Raw genomic sequence first — 22,372 nt, forward strand, 5'->3', positions numbered from 1 at the left:
CCGAAAAATGCCAATCAGTTTCCATTTTGTGCCAAAATGGACGATATATGGGCGTATACGTCATTTCAATGGTAAAATGGACGTTACGCATGCAAAAAAAAATGGAGGTTCTAGCCCTAAGAAAGAGAAGATAGACTATGAAAGTAAACTAGCACAAAATATAAAAACAGATAGCAAGAGTTTCTATTAGTATACAAAAAGTAAAAGAGTGGCTAAAGTAAATGTTGGTCCCTTAGAGGACGAGACCAGGGAATTAGTAATGGGGAACATGGAGATGGCAGAAACTCTGAACAAATATTTTGTATCAGTCTTTACGGTAGAGGACACTAACAATATTCCGACAGTGGATAGTCAAGGGGCTATAGAGGGGGGAGGAACTTAACACAATCACTAAGGAGGTGGTACTCAGTAAGATAATGGACTAAAGGCAGATAAATCCCCTGGACCTGATGGCTTGCATCCTAGGGTCTTAAGAGAAGTAGCGGCAGGGATTGTGGATGCATTGGTTGTAATTTACCAAAATTCCCTGGATTCTGGGGAGGTCCCAGCAGATTGGAAAATTGCAAATGTAACGCCCCTATTTAAAAAAGGAGGCAGACAAAAAGCAGGAAACTATAGACCAGTTAGCCTAGCATCTGTGGTTGGGAAAATGCTGGAGTCCATTATTAAAAAAACAGTAGCAGGACATTTGGCAGGGCATAGTTTGGTCAGACAGAGTCATCATGGATTTATGAAGGGGAAGTCATGTTTGACAAATTTGCTGGAATTCTTTGAGGATGTGACGAACAGGGTGGATAAAGGGGAACCAGTGGATGTGGTGTATTTGGACTTCCAGAAGGCATTTGACAAGGTGCCACATAAAAGGTTACTGCACAAGATAAAAGTTCACAGGGTTGGGGGTAATATATTAGCATGGATAAGGATTGGCTAACTAACAGAAAACAGAGAGTCGGGATAAATGTTTCATTCTCGGTTAGCAATCAGTAATTAGTGGGGTGCCGCAGGGATCAGTGCTGGGACCCCAACTATTTACAATCTATATTAACGACTTGGAAGAAGGGACTGAGTGTAACGTAGCCAAGTTTAGGAGGAAAAGCAATGTGTGAGGAGGACACACAAAAATCTGCAAAAGGACATAGACAGGCTAAGTGAGTGGGGAAAAATTTGGCAGATAGAGTATAATGTTGGCAAGTGTGAGGTCATGCACTTTGGCAGAAAAAAATCAAAGAGCAAGTTATTATTTAAATGGCGAAAGATTGCAAAGTGCTGTAGTACAGCAGGACCTGGGAGTACTTGTGCATGAAACACAAAAGGATAGTATGCAGGTACAGCAAGTGATCAGGAAGGCAAATGAAATCTTGGCCTTTATTGCAAAGGGGATAGGTTATAAAACCAGGGAAGTCTTGCTACAGTTATACAGGGTATTGGTGAGGCCACACCTGGAATATTGTGTGCAGTTTTTGTCATGTATGTAACCTTTATGTAACAACACTGCAATACTGTATATACGTAAGAAATGCACACCTTGACCACAGGGGGTGAACTTGTGGGAGACACTTCTCACCTGGTCATCCAGGTATATAAAGGGAGGTCCCACGCAGGGTCATCACTTCTTGGTCCTGTGAATAAAGGTTCAGGTCATGGAGTGACCTTGTCCATAGAATGTGCCTTGTGTGGATTTGTGGTGTTGTGTAAGGACTTTACATTGGCGACGAGAAACGGGAATCAACGACCCACGAGAATGGCCACCGGCAGCACAGATGAACGGTACTGTGTTGGTGAGGACTGGGACGATTTCATTGAGAGGCTCCAGCAGAGTTTTGTCACGAGGACTGGCTAGGAGACGCAGCGGCGACAAGCGAAGGGCGCATCTACTGACCAGCTGTGGACCTAAGACTTACGCGCTCATGTTAAGGGGATCAAGGGGTATGGCGAGAAAGCAGGAATGGGGTACTGAAGTTGCATGTTTAGCCATGAACTCATTGAATGGCGGTGCAGGCTCGAAGGGCCGAATGGCCTACTCCTGCACCTATTTTCTATGTTTCTATGTTTCTATGAAAGACCTGCGAGCACCCGAAAAGCCGGCAGACAAAACCTTTGAAGAGCTCAGCAAACTAATCGGTGAGCACCTCAAACCGGTGAGCAGCGTACACATGGCCCGACACAGATTCTATACCCACCGACGTCGGGAAGAACAGAGCATACCGGATTTCGTTGCGGACCTCCAGCGCTTGGCCAGCCGCTGTAAGTTCACAGACGCCTGCAAGGGGGAAATGCTAAGGGATTTCTTTATTGAGGGCGTTGGTCATGCTGGAATTTTCAGAAAGCTAATTGAGACCAAGGATTTGACCTTGGAAGCGGCGGCGTTGATGGCTCAGACTTTTATGGTGGGGGAGGAGGAAACCAAGACAATATACGCGCGCAATTCTGCCTCCAAAGTGACGATGGATCAGGGAGTCAGTATCATAAACGTGACAGAAAGCCCCGCAGGCAGGCAAGGGCAGTTCGGCACACCCCAGGCAGCAATAGACCCAAGAGTAAGTCTCCAACAGAGACAATGGCAGGCTGAACGGACATTTACTCCCCCCCAGTGGACAATGCGGCCCGGGATGGGGCTATTGACACCCACTAACAGGGTGCTCAAGAGCAGTCAAAGGGACAATCAGCGAGGAATGCCTTGTAACAGCTTTTTTGTTCACAACAATGGGAATCTCAGTTCATGCTGGAGGTGTGGGGGCAGACATGCTGCCAGGACTTGCAGGTTTCAACAGTTCACCTGCAGAAATTGTAACCTCAGTGGCCATTTAGCCAGAATGTACAGAAAGCCTGTAACCAGGCTAATATACGAGGCGGATGAACCAGATGAGGGGTCTGCCAGGCAGGATGAGGCTTGGGGCAAATCAATGGACGCTGAAGTTCAGCGGGTTCATGTGGCAAACCTTCACAGCTCATATACCAAAACGCCACCTATGAGATGAAAGTCCTATTAAACGGCATCCCTATACGCATGGAGCTGGACACGGGGGCCAGTCAGTCACTCATGAATGCTCAACAATTCGAAATGCTGTGGCCACTCAAAGCCAGCAGACCCAAACTAGAACGCATTGAGACTCAATTACGGGCGTACACCAAATAAATCATTCCAGTGCTTGGCAGTGCAATGTTGGCAGTCATACACAATGGATCGGTGAACCGGCTGCCGCTCTGGATTGTCCCGGGCAATGGTCCCGCATTGTTGGGGAGGAGCTGGTTAGCTGAGATGAACTGGAAATGGGGGGATGTGCACGCCACGTCATCTGTGGAGCCAAGTTCATGCTCACAGGCCCTACAGCAATTCGAGTCACTATTTCAACCGGCGTCGGGACATTCAAAGGTACCAAAGTAGTGATACACACCACCCCTGACGCCAGATCAGTGCACCACAAAGCCAGAGCTGTGCCGTATGTGATGCGGCAGAGAATTGAGAGCGAGTTGGACAGGTTGCTGAGAGAGGACATCATCTCGCTCGTTGAATTCAGCAACTGGGTGAGCCCCATCGTTCCCGTCCTAAAAGCGGATGGCTCGGTCAGGATCTGTGGCGACTACAAGGCCACTATCAACTGGATGTCCCTACAAGACCAATTTCCACTCCCGAGAGCGGAGGATCTTTTTGCCATGCTGGCAGGTGGCAAGCTGTTCACCAAGTTGGACCTCACTTCAGCCTACATGACCCAAGAACTGGCTGACAAATTTAAACTACTGAGCACCATCACCATGCACAAGGGACTGTTTGTTTACAGGGCCTTGGTGAGGCCACACCTGGAGTATTGTGTACAGTTTTGGTCTCCTAACTTGAGGAAGGACATTCTTGCTATTGAGGGAGTGCAGCGAAGGTTCACCAGACTGATTCCCGGGATGGCGGGACTGACATATCAAGAAAGACTGGATCAACTGGGCTTGTATTCACTGGAGTTCAGAAGAATGAGAGGGGATCTCATAGAAACGTTTAAAATTCTGACGGGTTTAGACAGGTTAGATGCAGGAAGAATGTTCCCAATGTTGGGGAAGTCCAGAACCAGGGGTCACAGTCTAAGGATAAGGGGTAAGCCATTTAGGACCGAGATGAGGAGAAACTTCTTCACCCAGAGAGTGGTGAACCTGTGGAATTCTCTACCACAGGAAGTTGTTGAGGCCAATTCACTAAATATATTCAAAAGGGAGTTAGATGAAGTCTTACTACTAGGGGGATCAAGGGGTATGGCGAGAAAGCAGGAATGGGGTACTGAAGTTTCATGTTCAGCCATGAACTCATTGAATGGCGCTGCAGGCTAGAAGGGCCGAATGGCCTACTCCTGCACCTATTTTCTATGTTTCTATGTTTCCCTTCAATCCTATCCATGCTATTTGCCTCAGCTACTCCAAGTTCTAGTGGGTTCCACATTCTAACCACTCTGGGTAAAGAACTTTCTCCAGAATTCCCTATTAGATTTACTCGTGACTATCTTATATTTATAACCTCTCGTTTTGGACACCCCACAAGTAGAAACATCTTCTCTGCATCTACCCTTTCATGATCTTCACCCTTCAGCTTTCTCTTTTCTAGAAAAGAGCCCCAACCTGTTCAGTCTTTCCTGATAGTTATAACTGTTCAGTCCTGGTATCATCCTTGTAATCTAAGCAGTGGGTTCAGATATATGCAACATAAGAACATATATTAACAAAGAGGAGATGGCTCGGGTACAATCGAGGTACGTTCTCAAGAGGGGGAAAGGTCGGGCAACCAAAGCCAGAGCTCCCTGGATGACAAAAGAGATAGAGAGTAAGATGACGCAGAAAAAGGAAACGTATGACAGATGTCAGGTTGAGAATGCAAGTGAGAACCAGGCCGAATATAGAAAGTTCAGAGAGGAAGTGAAAAAGGAAATAGACTGGCAGCTAACATAAAAGAGAATCCAAAAGTCTTCTATAGGCATATCATCATCATCATAGGCAGTCCCTCGGAATCGAGGAAGACTTGCTTCCACTCGAAAAGTGAGTTCTTAGGTGACTCAGCAGTCCAATACGGGAATTACAGTCTCTGTCACAGGTGGGACAGACAGTGGTTGAAGGAAAGGATGGGTGGGAGTCTGGTTTGCCGCACGCTCCTTCCGCTGCCTGCGCTTGATTTCTGCATGCTCTCAGCGACGAGATTCGAGGTGCTCAGCGCCCTCCCGGATGCTCTTCCTCCACTTAGAGCGGGGACTCCCAGGTGTCGGTGGGGATGTTGCATTTTATCAAGGAGACTTTGAGGGTGTCCTTGAAACGCTTCCTCTGCCCACCTTGGGCTCGCTTGCCGTGTAGGAGTTCCGAGTAAAGCGCTTGCTTTGGGAGTCTTGTGTTATAGGCATCTAACTAGTAAACAACTAGTAAAAGGAGGGGTGGAACCAAAAAGCAGAGCTACACATGGAGGCAGAGAGCATGGCTGAGGTACTAAATGAGTACTTTGCATCTGTCTTTACCAAGGAACAATATGCTGCCAAGGTCATAGTGAAAGAGAAGGTAGTAGAGATACAGGATGGGATAAAAATTGATAAAGAGGAGGTACTGGAAAGGTTGGCTGTACTTAAAGTGGCTAGGGATGCATCCTAGGTTGCTGAGGGAAGTAAAGGTGGAAATTGCGGCATTACTGGCCATAAGCTTTAATCCTTCTTAGATACAGGAGTGGTGCCAGAGGACTGGAGATTTGCAAATGTTGCACCCGTGTTCAAAAAAGGGAGCAAAGATAAACCCAGCAAATACAGGCCAGTCAGTTTAACCTTGGTGGCGTGGAAACTTTCAGAAACGATAATCAGGGACAAAATTAATAGTCACTTTGACAAGTGTGGATTAATTAAGGAAAGCCAGCATGGATTTGTTAAAGGAAAATTGAGTTTTTTGATGAGGTATGTAGTTGATGTGATGTCCATGGACTCCCAAAACGTGTTTGATAAAGTGCGACACAATAGGCTTGCCAGCACAGTTGAAGCCTATGGAATAAAAGGGACAGTGGCAGTATGGCAGGGGGATGGGAACCTGAAAATAGATTCAGTAGGGAGGGGAATAAGATTATAAAGTAAAAATAAAGAAAGTGAGTTTGAAGGAGAGAGGAAACAAGCAGGAAAAAAGGGTAAAAAAACAAATTTAAAGGCTCTTTGTCTAAATGCACGGAGCATTCATGACAAAATAGATGAGTTGACGGAACAAATAGATACAAATCAGAATGATCTGATAGCTACAAATCAGAATGATCACAGAGACGTGGTTGCAAGGTGACCAGGACTGGGAACTAAATATTCAGGGGTACTTGACAATCCAGAGGAACAGACAGACAGGAAAAGGAGGTGGGGTAGCTCTATTGATAAAGGATAGAATGACTGCAATAGTGAGAAACTATATTGGCTCAAATGATCAGGATGTTGAAACAGTTTGGGTGGAGATAAGGAATAATAAGGGGAAAAAGTCACTGGTGGGCTTAGTCTATAGGCCCCCTATCAGTAGCAACTCTGTTGGTCGGAGTATAAACCAGGAAATAGTGGGGGCTTGTAAAAAGGGAACAGCAGTAATCATGGGTGATTTTAACCTCCATATTGATTGGACAAATCAAATTTTTCTGGATAGCCTTGAGGAAGAGTTCATAGAGTGCATAAGGGATGGGTTCCTTGAGCAGTATTTAACGGATCCAACCAGGGGGCAGGCTAGCTTAGATCTGGTCCTGTGTAATGAGACAGGATTAATAAATAATCTCCGAGGCAAGCATCCCCTCGAAATGATTGATCATAGCATGGTTGAATTTCAAATTCAGATGGAGGGTGAGAAAGTTGGATCTCAAACCAGCGTACTGAGCTTAAATAAAGGAGAATATGAAGGTATGAGGGCAGAGTTGGGTAAAGTGGACTGGGAAAATAGATTAAAATGTCGGACGATTGATGAACAGTGGTGTACATTAAAGGAGATATTTCACAACTCTCAAGAAAAATATATTCCAGTGAGGAGGAAAGGGTGTAAGAGAAAAGATAGCCATCTGTGGCTAACTAAAGAAATAAAGGACAGTATCCAATTAAAAACAAGGGCTTACAAAGTGGCCAAAACTAGTGGGAGGACAGAAGATTGGGAAACTTTTAAAAGCCAACAAAGAATGACTAAAACAATGATTAAGAAAGGGAAAATGGACTATGAAAGTAAACTAGAATGAAATATGAAAACAGATAGCAAGAGTTTCGATCCATCCCTCCATCAGAGTTTCTATAGATATATAAAAATTAAAAGAGTGGCTAAAATAAATGTTGGTCCCTTAGAGGACGAGACCGGGGAATTAGTAATAGGGAGTATGGAGATGGCAGAAACTCTGAACAAATATTTTGTATCAGTCTTTACGGTAGAGGACACTAACAATATTCCTACAGTGGATAGTCAAGGGGCTATAGGGGGGGAGGAACTTAACACAATCACAATCACTAAGGAGGTGATACTCAGTAACTCTGTAAGATAACAGGGCTAAAGGAGGATAAATCCCCTGGACCTGATGGCTTGCATCCTCGGGACTTAAGAGAAGTAGCGGCAGGGATTGTGGATGCATTGGTTGTAATTTACCTAAATTCCCTGGATTCTGGGGAAGTCCCAGCAGATTGGAAAACTGCAAATGTAACGCCCCTATTTAAAAAAAGGAGGCAGACAAAAAGCAGGAACTATAGACCAGTTAGCCTAACATCTGTGGTTGGGAAAATGTTGAGTCATAAGTTGCAGCTTAATGAAGCAGTAGCAGGACATTTAGAAAATCATAATTCAGTCAGGCATAGTCAGCATGAAAGGGAAGTCATGTTTGACAAATTTGCTGGAATTCTTTGAGGATGTAACGAACAGGGTGGATAAAGAGGAACCAGTGGATGTGGTGTATTTGGATTTCCAGAAAGCATTTGACAAGGTGCCACATAAAAGATTACTGCACAAGATAAAAGTTCACGGGGTTGGGGGTAATATATTAGCATGGATAGAGGATTGGCTAACTAACAGAAAACAGAGAGTCGGGATAAAGTTTCATTCTCGGGTTGGCAACCAATAACTAGTGGGGTGCCGCAGGGATCAGTGCTGGGACCCCAACTATTTACAATCTATATTAATGACTTGGAAGAAGGGACCGAGTGTAACGTAACCAAGTTTGCTGACGATACAAAGATGGGAGGAAAAGCAACGTGTGAGGAGGACACAAAAAATCTGCAAAAGGACATAGACAGGCTAAGTGAGTGGGTAAAAATTTGGCAGATGGAGTATAATGTTGGAAAGTGTGAGGTCATGTACTTTGGCAGAAAAAAATCAAAGAGCAAGTTATTATTTAAATGGAGAAAGATTGCAAAGTGCTGCAGTACAGCGGGACTTGGGGGTACTTGTGCATGTTACACAAAAGGTTAGTATGCAGGTACAGCAAGTGATCAGGAAGGCAAATGGAATCTTGGCCTTTATTGCAAGGGGATGGAGTATAAAAGCAAGGAAGTCTTGCTACACTTATACAGGGTATTGGTGAGGCCACACCTGGAATACTGCGAGCAGTTTTAGTTGACATATTTGAGAAAGGATATGCTTGCTTTGGAGGCAGTTCAGAGAAGGTTCACTAGGTTGATTCTGGGGATGAGGGGGTTGACTTATGAGGAAAGGTTGAGTAGGTTGGGCCTCTACTCATTGGAATTCAGAAGAATGAGAGGTGATCTTATCGAAACGTATAAGATTATGAGGGGGCTTGACAAGGTGGATGCAGAGAGGATGTTTCCACTGATGGGGAAGACTAGAACTAGAGGGCATAATCTTAGAATAAAGGGTTGCTCATTTAAAACTGAGATGAGGAGGAATTTCTTCTCTGAGGGTTGTAAATCTGTGTAATTCACTGCCTCAGAGAGCTGTGGAAGCTGGGTCATTGAATAAATTTAAGACAGAGATAGACAGTTTCTTATCCGATAAGGGGTTATGGGGAGCGGGCAGGGAAATGGACCTGAGTCCATGATCGGATCAGCCATGATCGTATTAAATGGCAGAGCAGGCTCGAGGGGCCATATGGCCTACTCCTGTTCCTATTTCTTATGTTCTTATGGATACGAAATTGGCTAAGTGACAGGAACAGAGAGTAGTTTTTCAGACTGGAGGAAGGTATACAGTCGTGTTCCCCAGGGTAGGTACTAGGACCATTGCTTTTCTTGATATATATTAATTACTTGGATTTGGGTCTACAGGGCACAATTTAAAAATCTGCAAATGACACAAAACTTGGAAGTATAGTGAACAGTGAGGAGGATAGTGATAGACTTCAAGAGGGCATAGACAGGCTGGTGAAATGGGCAAGCACGTGGCAGATGAAATTTAACGCAGAAAAGTGTGAAGTGATACATTTTGGTAGGGAGAATGAGGAGAGGCAATATAAACGAAAGGGTACAATCCTAAAGGGGGTGCATGAACAGAGAGATCTGGGGTATGTGCACAAATCGTTGAAGGTGGCAGGGCAGGTTGAGAAAGCAGTTGAAAAAGCATACGGGATCCTGGGCTTCATAAATAGAGGCATAGAGTAGTTATGATGTTAGAGTAGCAAGGAAGTTATGATGAACCTTTATAAAACACTGGTTCGGCCTCAACTGGAGTATTGTGTCCAATTCTGGGAAGGATGTGAAGGCATTAGAGAGAGTGCAGAAAAGATTTACACGAATGGTTCCAGGGATGAGGAACTTCAGTTAGATGGATGGACTGGAGAAGTTGGGGTTGTTCTCCTTAGAACAGAGAACGTTGAGAGGAGATTTGATAGAGGTGTTCAAAATCAAGAAGGTGTAGGCAGAGTAGATAGAGAGAAACTGTTCTCATTGGCCGACGAGCCGAGAACCAGAGGACACAGATTTAAGGTAGTGAGTTGTTGTGATCTGAAATGCACTGCCTGAAAGGGTGGTGGAGGCAGATTCAATCGCGGCTTTCAAAAAGGAATTGCATAAGTACCTGAAGGAAAATAAATTGTAGGGCTACAGGGAAAGGGCGGGGAGTGGGACTGGCTGAATTGAACTTGCAGAGAGCCAGCATGGGCTCGATGGGCCGAATGGCCTCCTGTGCTGCAACCATTCTATGACTCTATGAATTAGGAGCAGGAATAAGCCATACGGCCTCTCGAGCCTGCTCCACCATTCAATAAGATCGTGGCTGATCTGCAAATTCAACTCCACTTTCCTGCTCGATCCCCATATCCCTTGATTCCCGTAAAGTCCAAAAATCTATCGATCTCAGCCTTGAATATACTCAATGACTCAGCGCTGTTATATATACAATTGTATGAAATGATTTTCAACTTGCTGCTGAGCATAAACCCAGCATTGTAAATCGGTGGCCCGCTATAGAAACCGCCTGGTTTTCATTTGTGTTGATATCAATGGTAATGACAATCGGACGTTTTTTTAAACAGGTCACTGATGCTCAGTGCCAGCTTTATTCTCAGCTGGTATGTTGGAAATCTATCTCGTAGAATTTTACATCACAGAGAGAGGACATTTGGCTCATTGTGCTTGTGGCAGTTCCCTTAAAGTATTATCCACTTAGTTCTAATCCCCAGTCCTTACCCAACATCCATAATCAATACTTGGAATCTAGTTAAAGACTTCAGTCAGATCAGTGGGTTTACATTGATTCATATCTGGAATAATCAATACTTGAAATCAAGTTCCAGTTTGTAATCTGATCCATGGGTTTACATTGGTTATACTAGGAATAATTAATACCCAGCATTGAGTAACAGGCTGCAGTTAAATAGAAGACATCATCACAGGCCTCAGTCACAAATTCCCTCCCCTCGCCACTCCCCAGCCACTGGCTCGGCTGAACCAGGCTTCTTCAACAGCACCTCCTAAACCCACAACCTCTACCTCCTAGAAGGACAAGGGCAGCAGACACCTGCAAGTTCCCCTCCAAGTCGCACACCATCCTGACTTGGAAATATATTGCCGTTCCTTCATCATCGCTGGGTCAGAATCCTGGAACTCTCTCCCGAACAGCACTGTGGGAGTTCCTTCACCACTAGGATTGCAGCGGTTCAAGTAGGCTACTCACCAGCACCTTCTCAAGGACAATTGGGGATGGCCAATAAATGTAGGCCTTGCCAGTGACTCCTATCCTGTGAATGAATAAAAAAAAAGACTGTTCACAACTTCGGCATCCTATTTAACCCTGATCTGAGCTTAAAACCCCATATTCCGTCCATGGGCTGAGATAGGGAAAGAGATGAAAGTAGGTGGACTTTGTGATGGAGAAGATATGGTGTCAGAAGCTCAGCTCAGGGTCAAACAGGACGCCAATGTCTGGTTCAGTCTGAGACTGTGGCTGGGGAGAAGAATGGAATGAATGGGTGGTTAGGAAACTGAGTTTCTGATGGGGCCCGAAGACAATGGCTTCGGTCTTCCCAATGTTTAACTGGAGGAAATTGCGGCTCAGCTAGGACTGGATGTTGGACAAGCGTGACGCATCAGAGGCAGTGGTGGGTTTGAGAGATGAGATAGAGCTGGGTGTCGTCAGCGTAAACATGGAATCTGATCCCATGTCTGAAGATGATGTCGGTAAATGGCAACGTATAGATGAGGAAGAGGAGGAGGCCAATTAAAGATCATTAGGGTGCTCTGTAGGTAAAGGTGCCGAGGGTGTGGGTGGGGCGGGGAGGCAGAAAGAGAAGCTATTGCTGGAGGTGCCCTGGCTATAATCGGATGGATAAGAATCCAACCAAGTGGCTGTCACACTGAGCGGGACAGAGGAGGAGGATGGTGTGGTTAATCGTGGCAAAGGCTGCAGACAGATCTAGGAGGATGAGGACGGGTAGCGCACCAAGGTTACAGAAACAGAGTGTGTCATTCGTACCTTTGGTTAGGGCAGGAACAGAACCCCCATCACAGAGATTCAAACAGGGGATCTTTTAAACAGCATAGATTACACGCTCACTTTGTGAGGAATCGTGGGGGGCGATGAACCAGCGATGATGAAGGAACTGGATCAACTGGGCTTGTATTCACTGGAGTTCAGAAGAATGAGAGGGGATCTCATAGAAACGTTTAAAATTCTGACGGGTTTAGACAGGTTAGATGCAGGAAGAATGTTCCCAATGTTGGGGAAGTCCAGAACCAGGGGTCACAGTCTAAGGATAAGTGGTAAGCCATTTAGGACCGAGATGAGGAGAAACTTCTTCACCCAGAGAATGGTGAACCTGTGGAATTCTCTACAACAGAAAGTTGTTGAGGCCAATTCACTAAATATATTCAAAAAGGAGTTACTACTAGGGGGATGAAGGGGTATGGCGAGAAAGCAGGAATGGGGTACTGAAGTTGCATGTTCAGCCATGAACTCATTGAGTGGCGGTGCAGGCTAGAAGGGCTGAATGGCCTGCTCCTGCACCTATTTTCTATGTTTTCTATGTTTTCTGTGATCTTGCCTCCTTCCACTCTGAGCTGCAGCATAACATATTACTTAACTGTTTAGTGCCCCTGATAGTTTAGTTGATAAAAGCACACGGACCGGTGGGACCCATGTTTGATTAAATAATCTCAACTGGACAGCCACTGGAATACAACAGCGATCCTCAGCACCTGTGGGCATAGGATGAGAGTGCGATGGCCCAGAGTTCTCATTCCTGATCACTCTACAGTGACTCCTACTGGGAGGAGCGTGTGTACGAAGGCTGCCAGTGTTCACTCTCTGGGCTCATACCTGGAGATTGGCCATGTAGGCAAGGATAGTGGAGAGCTGTCCGAACCTGTGGAACCGCAACCCAGCAAGAAACCCCTGACAGGAGGAAAATTCAAATGAACATTTATCATTATTATATAGGAGGTGTTGTGAGAGAAATACATGTCCCGATTTTAAGAAAGAGTGAGTTGAATATTTATGATGGAAGAGTATTTAATCAGGGGAGCAGTCTTTTTTTGAATGTGTAATAACTCACCGTTTATAAAGCTCAACCATTCCCCTGTCGCGACTTGTAAAATCAACTACTATTGTCATTTCAGGCAATCTTGTTGCCTTTGTTGACGAGCCTCGCTTATCCATGTTTAACTCGCAGTCTGTGTACGAGCTAAAGCTCTCCAGCGATCAGGAACTGGAAGAAAGGAGGTCAAAGCAAAAGAAGCTCTCACTCAACCCCGACATACTGTTTGGGCAAGATCCACTCTATCAAAACCAAGTAGGTTGCGTCTTTCTCGGTCTTTGAAAATTGTCTGACTGATTTTAGTCAGTCGATGTTGTGGTATTTGCCATTTAGTGAATGGCGAAAAAAATTGGATGATATTTTTACATAGAATTTACAGAATTTAAAGGGGTGAATAACTAATCTTACCCGTTTCTCAGGGCCTGACACTGTGAAACCTTTAACAAAGGGATTCTCCGGCTCGCCTGCTCATCATCAACCACCGCAGGAAACCTCCTATCTGCTGAAGTCCCCAGCCAGGACCGCACACTAGCTTACTGTAACAGCATTGATTCAAAGGGATCTCCAGAAAATCTCTTTTATACAAAACTAGTTATAGTCTTTAATATTTATTTATTTTGCAAAAGAAATGTAATTTTTGCAGCATTAGAAATAAAAAATTGCATAACAAGAGATCTAAAATAGAAAATGAAAATGGTGCAAATTCACAGCGTGCCTGTCTGTATCTGAAAGAATAAAGTCAGGTTCACGTTTCCAGTGGAGGGTCTTCACAGCTCTGGGTGTTCGAATTGGACTATGAAATTAAACATAGAAACACAGAAAATAGGTGCAGGAGTAGGCCATTCGGCCCTTGGAGCCTGCACCGCCATTCAATAAGATCATGGCTGATCATTCACCTCAGTACCCCTTTCCTGCTTTCTCTCCATACCCCTTGATCCCTTTAGCCGTAAGGGCCATATCCAACACCTCTTGAATATATCTAACGAACTGGCATCAACAACTCTCTGCGGAACAGAATTCCACAGGTTAACAACTCTGAGTGAAGAAGATTCTCCTCATCTCGGTCCTAAATGGCTTACCCCTTAGCCTTAGACTGCGACCCCTGGTCTGGACTTCCCCAACATCGGGAACATTCTTCCTGCATGTAACCTGTCCAGTCCCGTCAGAATTTTATATGTTTCTATGAGATCCCCTCTCATTCTTCTAAACTCCAATGAATACAGGCCCAGTCGATCCAGTCTATCCTCATATGTCAGTCCTGCCAACCCGGGAATCAGTCTGGTGAACCTTCGCTGCACTCCCTCAATAGCAAAAACGTCCTTCCTCAGATTAGGAGACCAAAATTGAACACAATATTCCAGGTGAGGCCTCACAAAGGCCCTGTACAACTGCAGCTGCTCCTATACTCAAATCCCCTCGCTATGAAGGCCAACATGCCATTTTACTTCTTCATGCCTGCTGCGCCTGTATGCCAACTTTCATTGACTGATGTACCATGACACCCAGGTCTCGTTGCACCTCCTCTTTTCTTAATCTGCCGCCATTCAGATAATATTCTGCCTTCATGTTTTTGCCACTAAAGTGGATAACCTCACATTTATCCACATTATACTGCATCTGCCATGCATATTTGCCCACTCACCTAACCTGTCCAAGTCACCCTGCAACCTCTTAGCATCCTCCTCACAGCTCACATCGCCACCCAGCTTAGTGTCATCTACAAACTTGGAGATATTACTCTTAATTCTTTTATCTAAATCATTGATGTATATTGTAAATAGCTGAGGTCCCAGCACTGAGCCCTGCAGCACCCCACTAGTCACTGCCTGCCATTCAAAAAAGGACCCGTTTATCTCGACTCTCTGCTTCCTGTCTGCCAACCAGTTCTCTCTCCACGTCAATACATTACCCCCAATACCATGTGCTTTGATTTTGCACACCAATCTTTTGTGTGGGACCTTGTCAAAAGCCTTTTGAAAGTCCAAATACACCACATCCACTGGTTCTTCCGTGTCCACTCTACTAGTTTTGTCAAGCATGATTTCCCTTTCATAAATCCATGCTGACTTGGACCGATCCTGTCACTGCTTTCCAAATGCGCTGCTATTTCACCTTTAATAATTGATTCCAACATTTTCCCCACTACTGATGTCAGGCTAACCGGTCTATAATTCCCCGTTTTCTCTATCCCTCCTTTCTTAAAAAGTGGTGTTACATTTGCTACCCTCCAGTCCATAGAAACTGATCCAGAGTTGATAGACTGTTGGAAAATGATCACCAATTGTATCCACTATTTCTAGGGCCACTTCCTTAAGTACTCTGGGATGCAGACTATCAGGCCCTGGGGATTTATCGGCCTTCAATCGCATCAATTTCCCTAACACAATTTCCTGACTAATAAGGATGTCCTTCGGTTCCTCCTTCTCGCTAGACCCTCGGTCCCCTAGTATTTCCGTAACGTTATTTGTGTCTTCCTTCGTGAAGACAGAATCAATGTATTTGTTGAATTGGTCTGCCATTTCTTTGTTCCCCATTATAAATTCACCTGATTCTGACTGCAAGGGACCTACGTTTGTCTTCACTAATCTTTTTCTCTTCACATATCTATATAAGCTTTTGCAGTCAGTTTTTGTTCCCAGCAAGCTTCCTCTCATACTCTATTTTCTCCCTCCTAATTAAACCCTTTGTCCTCCTCTGCTGAATTCTAAATTTCTCCCAGTCCTCAGGTTTGCTGCTTTTTCTGACCAATTTATATGCCTCTTGGATTTAACACTATCCCTAATTTCCCTTGTTAGCCATGGTTGAGCTACCTTCCCAGTTTTATTTTTACTCCAGACAGGGATGTACAATTGTTGAAGTTCATCCATGTGACTATTCAATGTTTGCCATTGCCTATCCACTGTCAACTCTTTAAGTATAATTTCCAGTCTATTCTAGCCAATTCACGTCTCATGTCATCAAAGTTACCTTTCCTTAAGTTCAGGACCCTAGTCTCTGAATTAACTGTGTCACTCTCCATCTTAATAAAGAATTCTACCATATTATGATCATTCTTCCCCAACAAGATTGCTACTTAGTCCTTTCTCATTACATATCACCCAGTCTAGGATGGCCAGCCCTCTAGTTGGTTCCTCGACATATTGGTCTAGAAAACCATCCCTAATACACTCCAGTAAGATCTCCTGCATCGCATTGCTCCAGTTTGGTTAGCTCAATCTATATGTAGATTAAAGTCGCCCATGATAACTGCTGTTCCTTTATTTCACACATCCCTGATTTCTTGTTTGATGCTGTCCCCAACCTCACTACTACTGTTTGATGGTCTGTACCCAACTCCCACTAACGTCTTCTGCCCTTTGGTATTCCGCATCTCTACCCATACAGATTCCACATCATCCAAGCTAATGTCCTTCCTTACTATTGCGTTAATTTCGTCTCTAACCAGCAACACTACCCCACCTCCTTTTCCTTTCTGTCTATCCTTCCTGAATGTTGAATACCCCTGGATGTTGAGTTTCTAACCTTGGTCACCCTGGAGCCATGTCTCCATAATCCCAATTATATCATATTCGTTAATAGCTGCCTGCGCAGTTAATTCATCCACCTTATTAAGAATACTCCTCGCATTGAGGCACAGAGCCTTCAGGCTTGTCTTTTTAACACACTTTGCCCTTTTGGAATTTTGCTGTAATGTGGCCCTTTTTGATTTTTGCCTTGGGTTTCTCTGCCCCCTACTTTTACTATTCTCCTTTCTATCTTTTGCTTCTGCCCCCATTTTACTTCCCTTTGTCTCCCTGCATAGATTCCCATCCCCCTGCCATATTAGTTTAACCCCTCCCCAACAGCACTAGCGAACACTCCCCTAGGACATAGGTTCCGGTTCTGCCCAGGTACAGACCGTCCAGTTTGTACTGGTCCCACCTACCCCAGAACTGGTTCCAATGTCCCAGGAATTTTAATCCCTCCCTCCTGCACCACTCCTCAAGCCACATATTTATCTGAGCTATCCTGCAATTCCTACTCTGACTAGCACGTGGCACTGGTAGCAATCCTGAGATTACTACCTTTGAGGTCCTGCTTTTTAATTTAACTCCTAGCTCCCTAAATTCAACTTGTAGGACCTCATCCCATTTTTTACCTATATCGTTGGTACCTATATGCACCACAACAACTGACTGTTCACCCTCCCCCTCCAAAATGTCCTGCAGCCGCTCCGAGACATCCTTGACCCTTGCACCAGGGAGGCAACATACCAAACTGGAGTCTCGATTGCGGCCGCAGAAATGCCTATCTATTCCCCTTACAATTAGTCTGCATTTAACTCACTGTTTATCTGACTAGAGAGTACTCTGTCTCTCACTCTCTCTCTGCCTCCCTCTGCCTCTCTGTCTCTCTGTCAGTCTGTCTGTCTCTCTCTCTCTGTCAGTCTGTCTGTCTCTCTCTGTCTGTCCATCTGTCTCTCTGTCTGTCTGTCTGTCTCTCTCTCTGTCAGTCTGTGTCTCTATCTGTCTCTATCTATTTGCCCACCTGTCTCTCTCTCTCTGTCTGTCTCTCTCTGACTCTATCTCTGCATCTCTCTCTCTCCCTCTGTCTCTCTGTTTCTCTCTCTCTGTGTCTCCCTCTGTCCCTCTGTGTGTCTGTCTGTCTCTGTCCCTCTGTCTCTGTCTGTCTCTCTCTCTGTCTCTCTGTCCATCTCTCTGTCTCTGTTGCTCTCTCTATCTCTCTTTCTTTGCCCCTCTCTCTGTCCATTTCTGTCTTGCTGTCTCTCTCTGCCTCTCTGTCTCTTTTTGTCTCTCTGCCTCTCTGTCTCACTCTGTGACTACTCTATCTCTCTGTCTGTCTCTCTGTCTCTCTTTCTTTGCCCCTCTCTCTCTCTGTCTATCTCTCTCTCTATCAGCCTGTGTCTATCTCTGTCAGACTGTCTATCTGCCTCTCTGTCCCTCTTTGCCTCTCTTTCTCTGTCTCTGTTAATCTGACTCTATGTCAGTCTGTCTCTCTCTGTCAGTCTGCCTGTCTGTCTCTTTCTGACTGTCTCTCTCTGTCTGTCTGTCCATCTGTCTCTTTGTCTGTCTCTCTGTCTGTTTGTCCATTTGTCTCTCTCTCTGTCTGTCTCTCTCTGACTATCTCTGCGTCTCTCTCTCTCTCCCTCTGTCTCTCTGTTTCTCTCTCTGTGTCTCCATCTGTCGTTCCCTCTGTGTGTCTGTCTCTGTCCCTCTGTCTCACTCTCTCTGTGTCTCTTTGTCTCTGTCTCTCTGTCTGTCTCTCTGCCTGTCTGTCTGTCTCTCTGCCTCTCTGTCTCACTCTGTAATTCTCTGTTTCTCTTTCTGTTTGTCTCTCTGTATCTGTCTCTCTCTCTCCCTGTCACTGTTTCTTTGCCCCTCTCTCTGTCTCTCTTTCTGTCTGCCTCTGTGTCTCTCTCTACCTCTCTCTCTGTCTCTCTCTCTGTCCTCTCTCTCTCTGTCTCTGTCTCTCTCACTCTGTCTCTCTCTCGTTCTGCCTCTCCTTCTGTCTCTCCCTCTGTTTCTCCCTCTGTCTCTCTCTGACTCTCACATACATCTATTGTTTCGTGTTGTAACTTATTTTCCCCTTACCTCTAGCTTGCGGAGCTGCAGAATTTTGCAAGTGTGGCAATGGTGGATGTCAGAGAGTACAGTAGAACCTTCGAACGTTACTGCGCCATGGTGGATCTAGCCATGGGGCTGGACATTGAGGCTTCCATAAAGCAGCAAGAGTGGACCCCACAGGATTTCAGGAGCATGTTACAAGTGTACACTGAACACGTCATGGAGATGAATAACATGACCGTGGAGCGACGTGTACGTATGATGAAAGTGCTGAGCCGGCAGTACCAGGCGGACTGCTTGCCCTATTCTGAAGCGGTGGTCAATGCAATTCGTGCTCGTATGAAGAGTATTGCTTACCAGAAGAATATTGAACTGCTGGATGTGAGTATCTGCTTATTTATCCCTCTTACTATTTTTTATGTCCCGCTATTGCTGATTCTTGGTGGGCTATGGTTTAATGTTTACCACCATTTCTCCAGTACCTCCAGGGCATTCTTTCCTTAGACTCTGGACACCTGGCAGGCATTTTCATCGTGGTATCCACATCATCCCGACTTGTAAATATATCGCTGTTCCTTCATCATCGCTGGGTCAAATTCCTGGAACTCCCTCCATAATAGCACTGTGGGAGAACCTTCACCTCACGGACTGCAGCAGTTCAAAAAGGCAGCTCACCACCACCTTCTCGATGGCAATTGGGGATGGGCAATAAATGCTAGCCTTTGCAGCAATGCCCACATTCCAGGAACAAATTTTTAAAAAGCTTAGCCAAAGAAGGAGGGCTGACCAAAAGCTTGGTCAAAGAGGTGGATGTTAAGGAAGGTATTAATGGAGGAGAGGAAGGTGAGCAGGCAGAGGGTTCTCGCGGGCGTGGAGCCCAGGTGGGTAAAGGCACTGCCGCCAACAGTGGAGGATGGAGAGGGAGGATGCTCAGCGGAGGGGTCAAGGAAGGTGGTGGCGAGGTAGAGCTGGGTGTTATCAGCATACATAATGGAAGCAAGAAGCAGCATGTAGATGAGGAAGAGGGATAGATCCTTGTGGACTCTGGTGATGGTGGTGCGAATGCTGGATGAGAAGCCATTGATGGAGATGCCCACGCTGCGATTGGATGGGCAAGAGTGGAACCAAATAAAGGCAGTCCCACCAAGCTGGACAACAGAGGAGAGGTGTTGGAAAAGGCTACAGAGAGGCCGAGGAGGACATGGAGGGATAGTGCACCACAGTTACAGAAGATGCCATTTATGACTTTGATTAAGGCCATTTGAGTGCAGTGGTGGAAACCTGATTGAATTCAAACAAGTAATTGTGGGGGAGATGGGCATGGATGTGGGAGGTGACAACACTTTCAAGGACTTTTGCATAGGAAAGGAGGGTTGGAAATAGGGCAGTTGTTTGCAATGACAGAGGGGTGAAGGGTGGCTGTTCTGAGGGGAGGGTGATACTGATGGCTTTGGAAGGGAGGGGGACAGTACCTGGGGAGAGGGAACCATTTACAATATCAGCTAGCATGGGGACCAGGAAGAGTTGGGTGGTTTACAACAGTGACTACACTCCAAAAGTACTTCATTGGCTGTAAAGCGCTTTAAGACGTCCGGTGGTCGTGAAAGGTGCTATATAAATGCAAGTCTTTTCTTTCTTTTAATGGGAATGGGGGCGAGAGAGCAGGAGATAGGTCTTATGGATGAGATAAAATTGGAGAGGACAAGGGGAATGATGAGGGAGAAACGAGAGAGATATAGGGAGTTCAGAGCTAGGGCAGGAGGGGACGTTTGGCTTGGTGGGCATAGGGAATGGGTTGGAAGCAACAGAGGCAGCTAACCGGACGGTCTCTGTTTTGGTAATGAAGAGGTCCATAAGCTCCTCGCCACTGTTTGCTCTCATTTTGTTTTTCCCCTGCATGGCCCCTTTAAATTTGCTGTGCAGCCATGGATTCATGATATTTCTTCCAGCGTTAGCGCTGAATGCCCTGCTCGGGAGCTCATGGGCGCACATCTTAGAGGGGGATTTGCTCCTCGCATTTGTTGTTGGAGGTGAGGGCACAGCAGGGACAAGGGTTTAAGGAGACAGTTGGTCGCGGAGAAAATAAACTGGCGGGGTGGGGGGGTGGGGGTGGGGGCGTGGGCGGGGGTCCTCTTTTCATTCCAGTATGATCCTATGCAACAGACACATTCAATTCTGTGTCCCTTGGGCTAGAGGGAACGAAGATGGGGGGTGGGGGTTGCATTCCAGTGGAATGTGAGGGGTGGGAGGTAGTGACGTTTTAACTGAGCAGACTTTGCTTGTAGAAATCTCCATTAGAGCAGCTTAGACCAGAGCAGAGAAATGAAGTTGGTTCTTTGCAAAGCTGGATAAAGGAACAGTCATGATGTTGCTGAATGAATGTGAATACGTGAATGGTATATAATTTCAGGGAGCAAGGATGGATGGATGAGCCCAGGGAAGCTGGAGCCAACCTTCAGCCAAACTGACTGCACTAGCTGCAAGAAAACAAGCCATTGACATTTAGTGATATCAGTGCAGGTTGAACCTCCCTTTATCCGGGACCCTCGGGACCTGGCCTGTGCCGAATAAGGGATTTTGCCGGATGTGGGGAGGTCACGTATTATAAAGGGAGCGATGCTATACAAACCGTTTGTACAACTTCATTTGTGTCAATCATTGTTCAAAAACAGACCGTGTCTCCATAGCGACCAAGTACACACATTATTGCGTACATTAAGCCTAATTTTTATAACTTTCATGAACTCTGATTGCTGGTACAGATAGGCAAAGTTAGGTTTATCTGCATGTTTTGGACGTTCCCCGGCCCTCGGGGATATCGGGGCTGGCTGGCTGGGGGCTGGGAGTGAGGCAGCAAGGAAGGCCGCAGGGTGGGTGGTGGTGGAATCGTCGGCGGTGGAAGAAATTGGCAACACCAGTCATATTTTCTCATTGCACAACTATTTCTCAGTAAGTAAAAAATTTGCGGAGTTTGACTGCTGGTCCAGCGGCGTTTGCAGCAGAGCGGAGCGGTCGGGGATATCGGGGCTGGCTGGCTGGGGGCTGGGAGCGTGTCAGTGAGGAAGTCCATGGGGAGGGTGGGGGCGGGGGGCCGATCGGCGGCAGTGGAAGAGATTGTGGAGTCAGGAGTCCGGCGGAGTTTGCAGTGGAGCAGTCGGGGATATCGGGGCTGGGAGTGGGGCAGAGAGATCGTTGGTGGATCGCGGGGTCAGGCAGCGAAGAAGGACTTCAATTTGTTCGTGGCGGAGGACCCGACCGTGTTCTGCGCATGCGCCCCCCAGCGGCGGGAATGGTGCCGAATGAGAGGTGGTGCTGGATAAGGGAGTTCCGGATAACGGAGGTCCAACCTGTAATCACTGCATGAACCTCTGCAGTCTTTAGCACTAGAAGTCTCTGATATTCAAAACTGTTATCCAATATTACTAGTGGAGAGTTTTGTGATGGACTTTCCCCTTGTTGAATATTTATCGATGAATAGTTTTTTTTCGGAGCGATTACATCCTCCTTTCTATGAGTTATTTTCTACCCTTTTCTGACTTTCCCGTGCAACATACTATCCCTGGTAGTTAGTTTTGTCAACTCTGGTTGGATGTATTCTTGGAGGTTTCATCACATGATCACCTACCTACAACTGCCCCGCCTCCTCACTCCCGCTATTGGTCGTCCCGCCTCATAGTGCCCCGCCCTCACACTCACGCCATTGGTCAGCGGATACGTCACTCCTCACAGTGCCCTGCCCTCACACTCCCACCATTGGTCAGCAGACATGTCCCTTCTCACAGTGCCCCGCCCTCACACTCTTCCCATTGGTCGGCAGACACGTCTATCTTCACAGTGTCCCACCCTCACACTGATCGGTGGACCTGTCGCTCCCGCAAAAATTGGAAAG

General features: G+C 46.0%; 1 protein-coding gene across 1 annotated transcript in view; it reads left to right on the top strand.

Annotated features, from left to right (window-relative positions):
* Positions 1-22,372, top strand: part of LOC139266717 (dynein axonemal heavy chain 6-like) — a 580,613-nt gene that overhangs the window by 357,659 nt on the left and 200,582 nt on the right. The window contains exons 17-18 of the mRNA XM_070884303.1: positions 13,002-13,174; positions 18,517-18,864. Coding sequence (XP_070740404.1) covers positions 13,002-13,174; positions 18,517-18,864 — 521 coding nt within the window. The remainder of the gene's footprint in view (positions 1-13,001; positions 13,175-18,516; positions 18,865-22,372) is intronic.

The sequence above is a fragment of the Pristiophorus japonicus genome, chromosome 7 (genome assembly GCF_044704955.1).
Source record: "Pristiophorus japonicus isolate sPriJap1 chromosome 7, sPriJap1.hap1, whole genome shotgun sequence".
NCBI classification, from domain to species: domain Eukaryota; kingdom Metazoa; phylum Chordata; class Chondrichthyes; family Pristiophoridae; genus Pristiophorus; species Pristiophorus japonicus.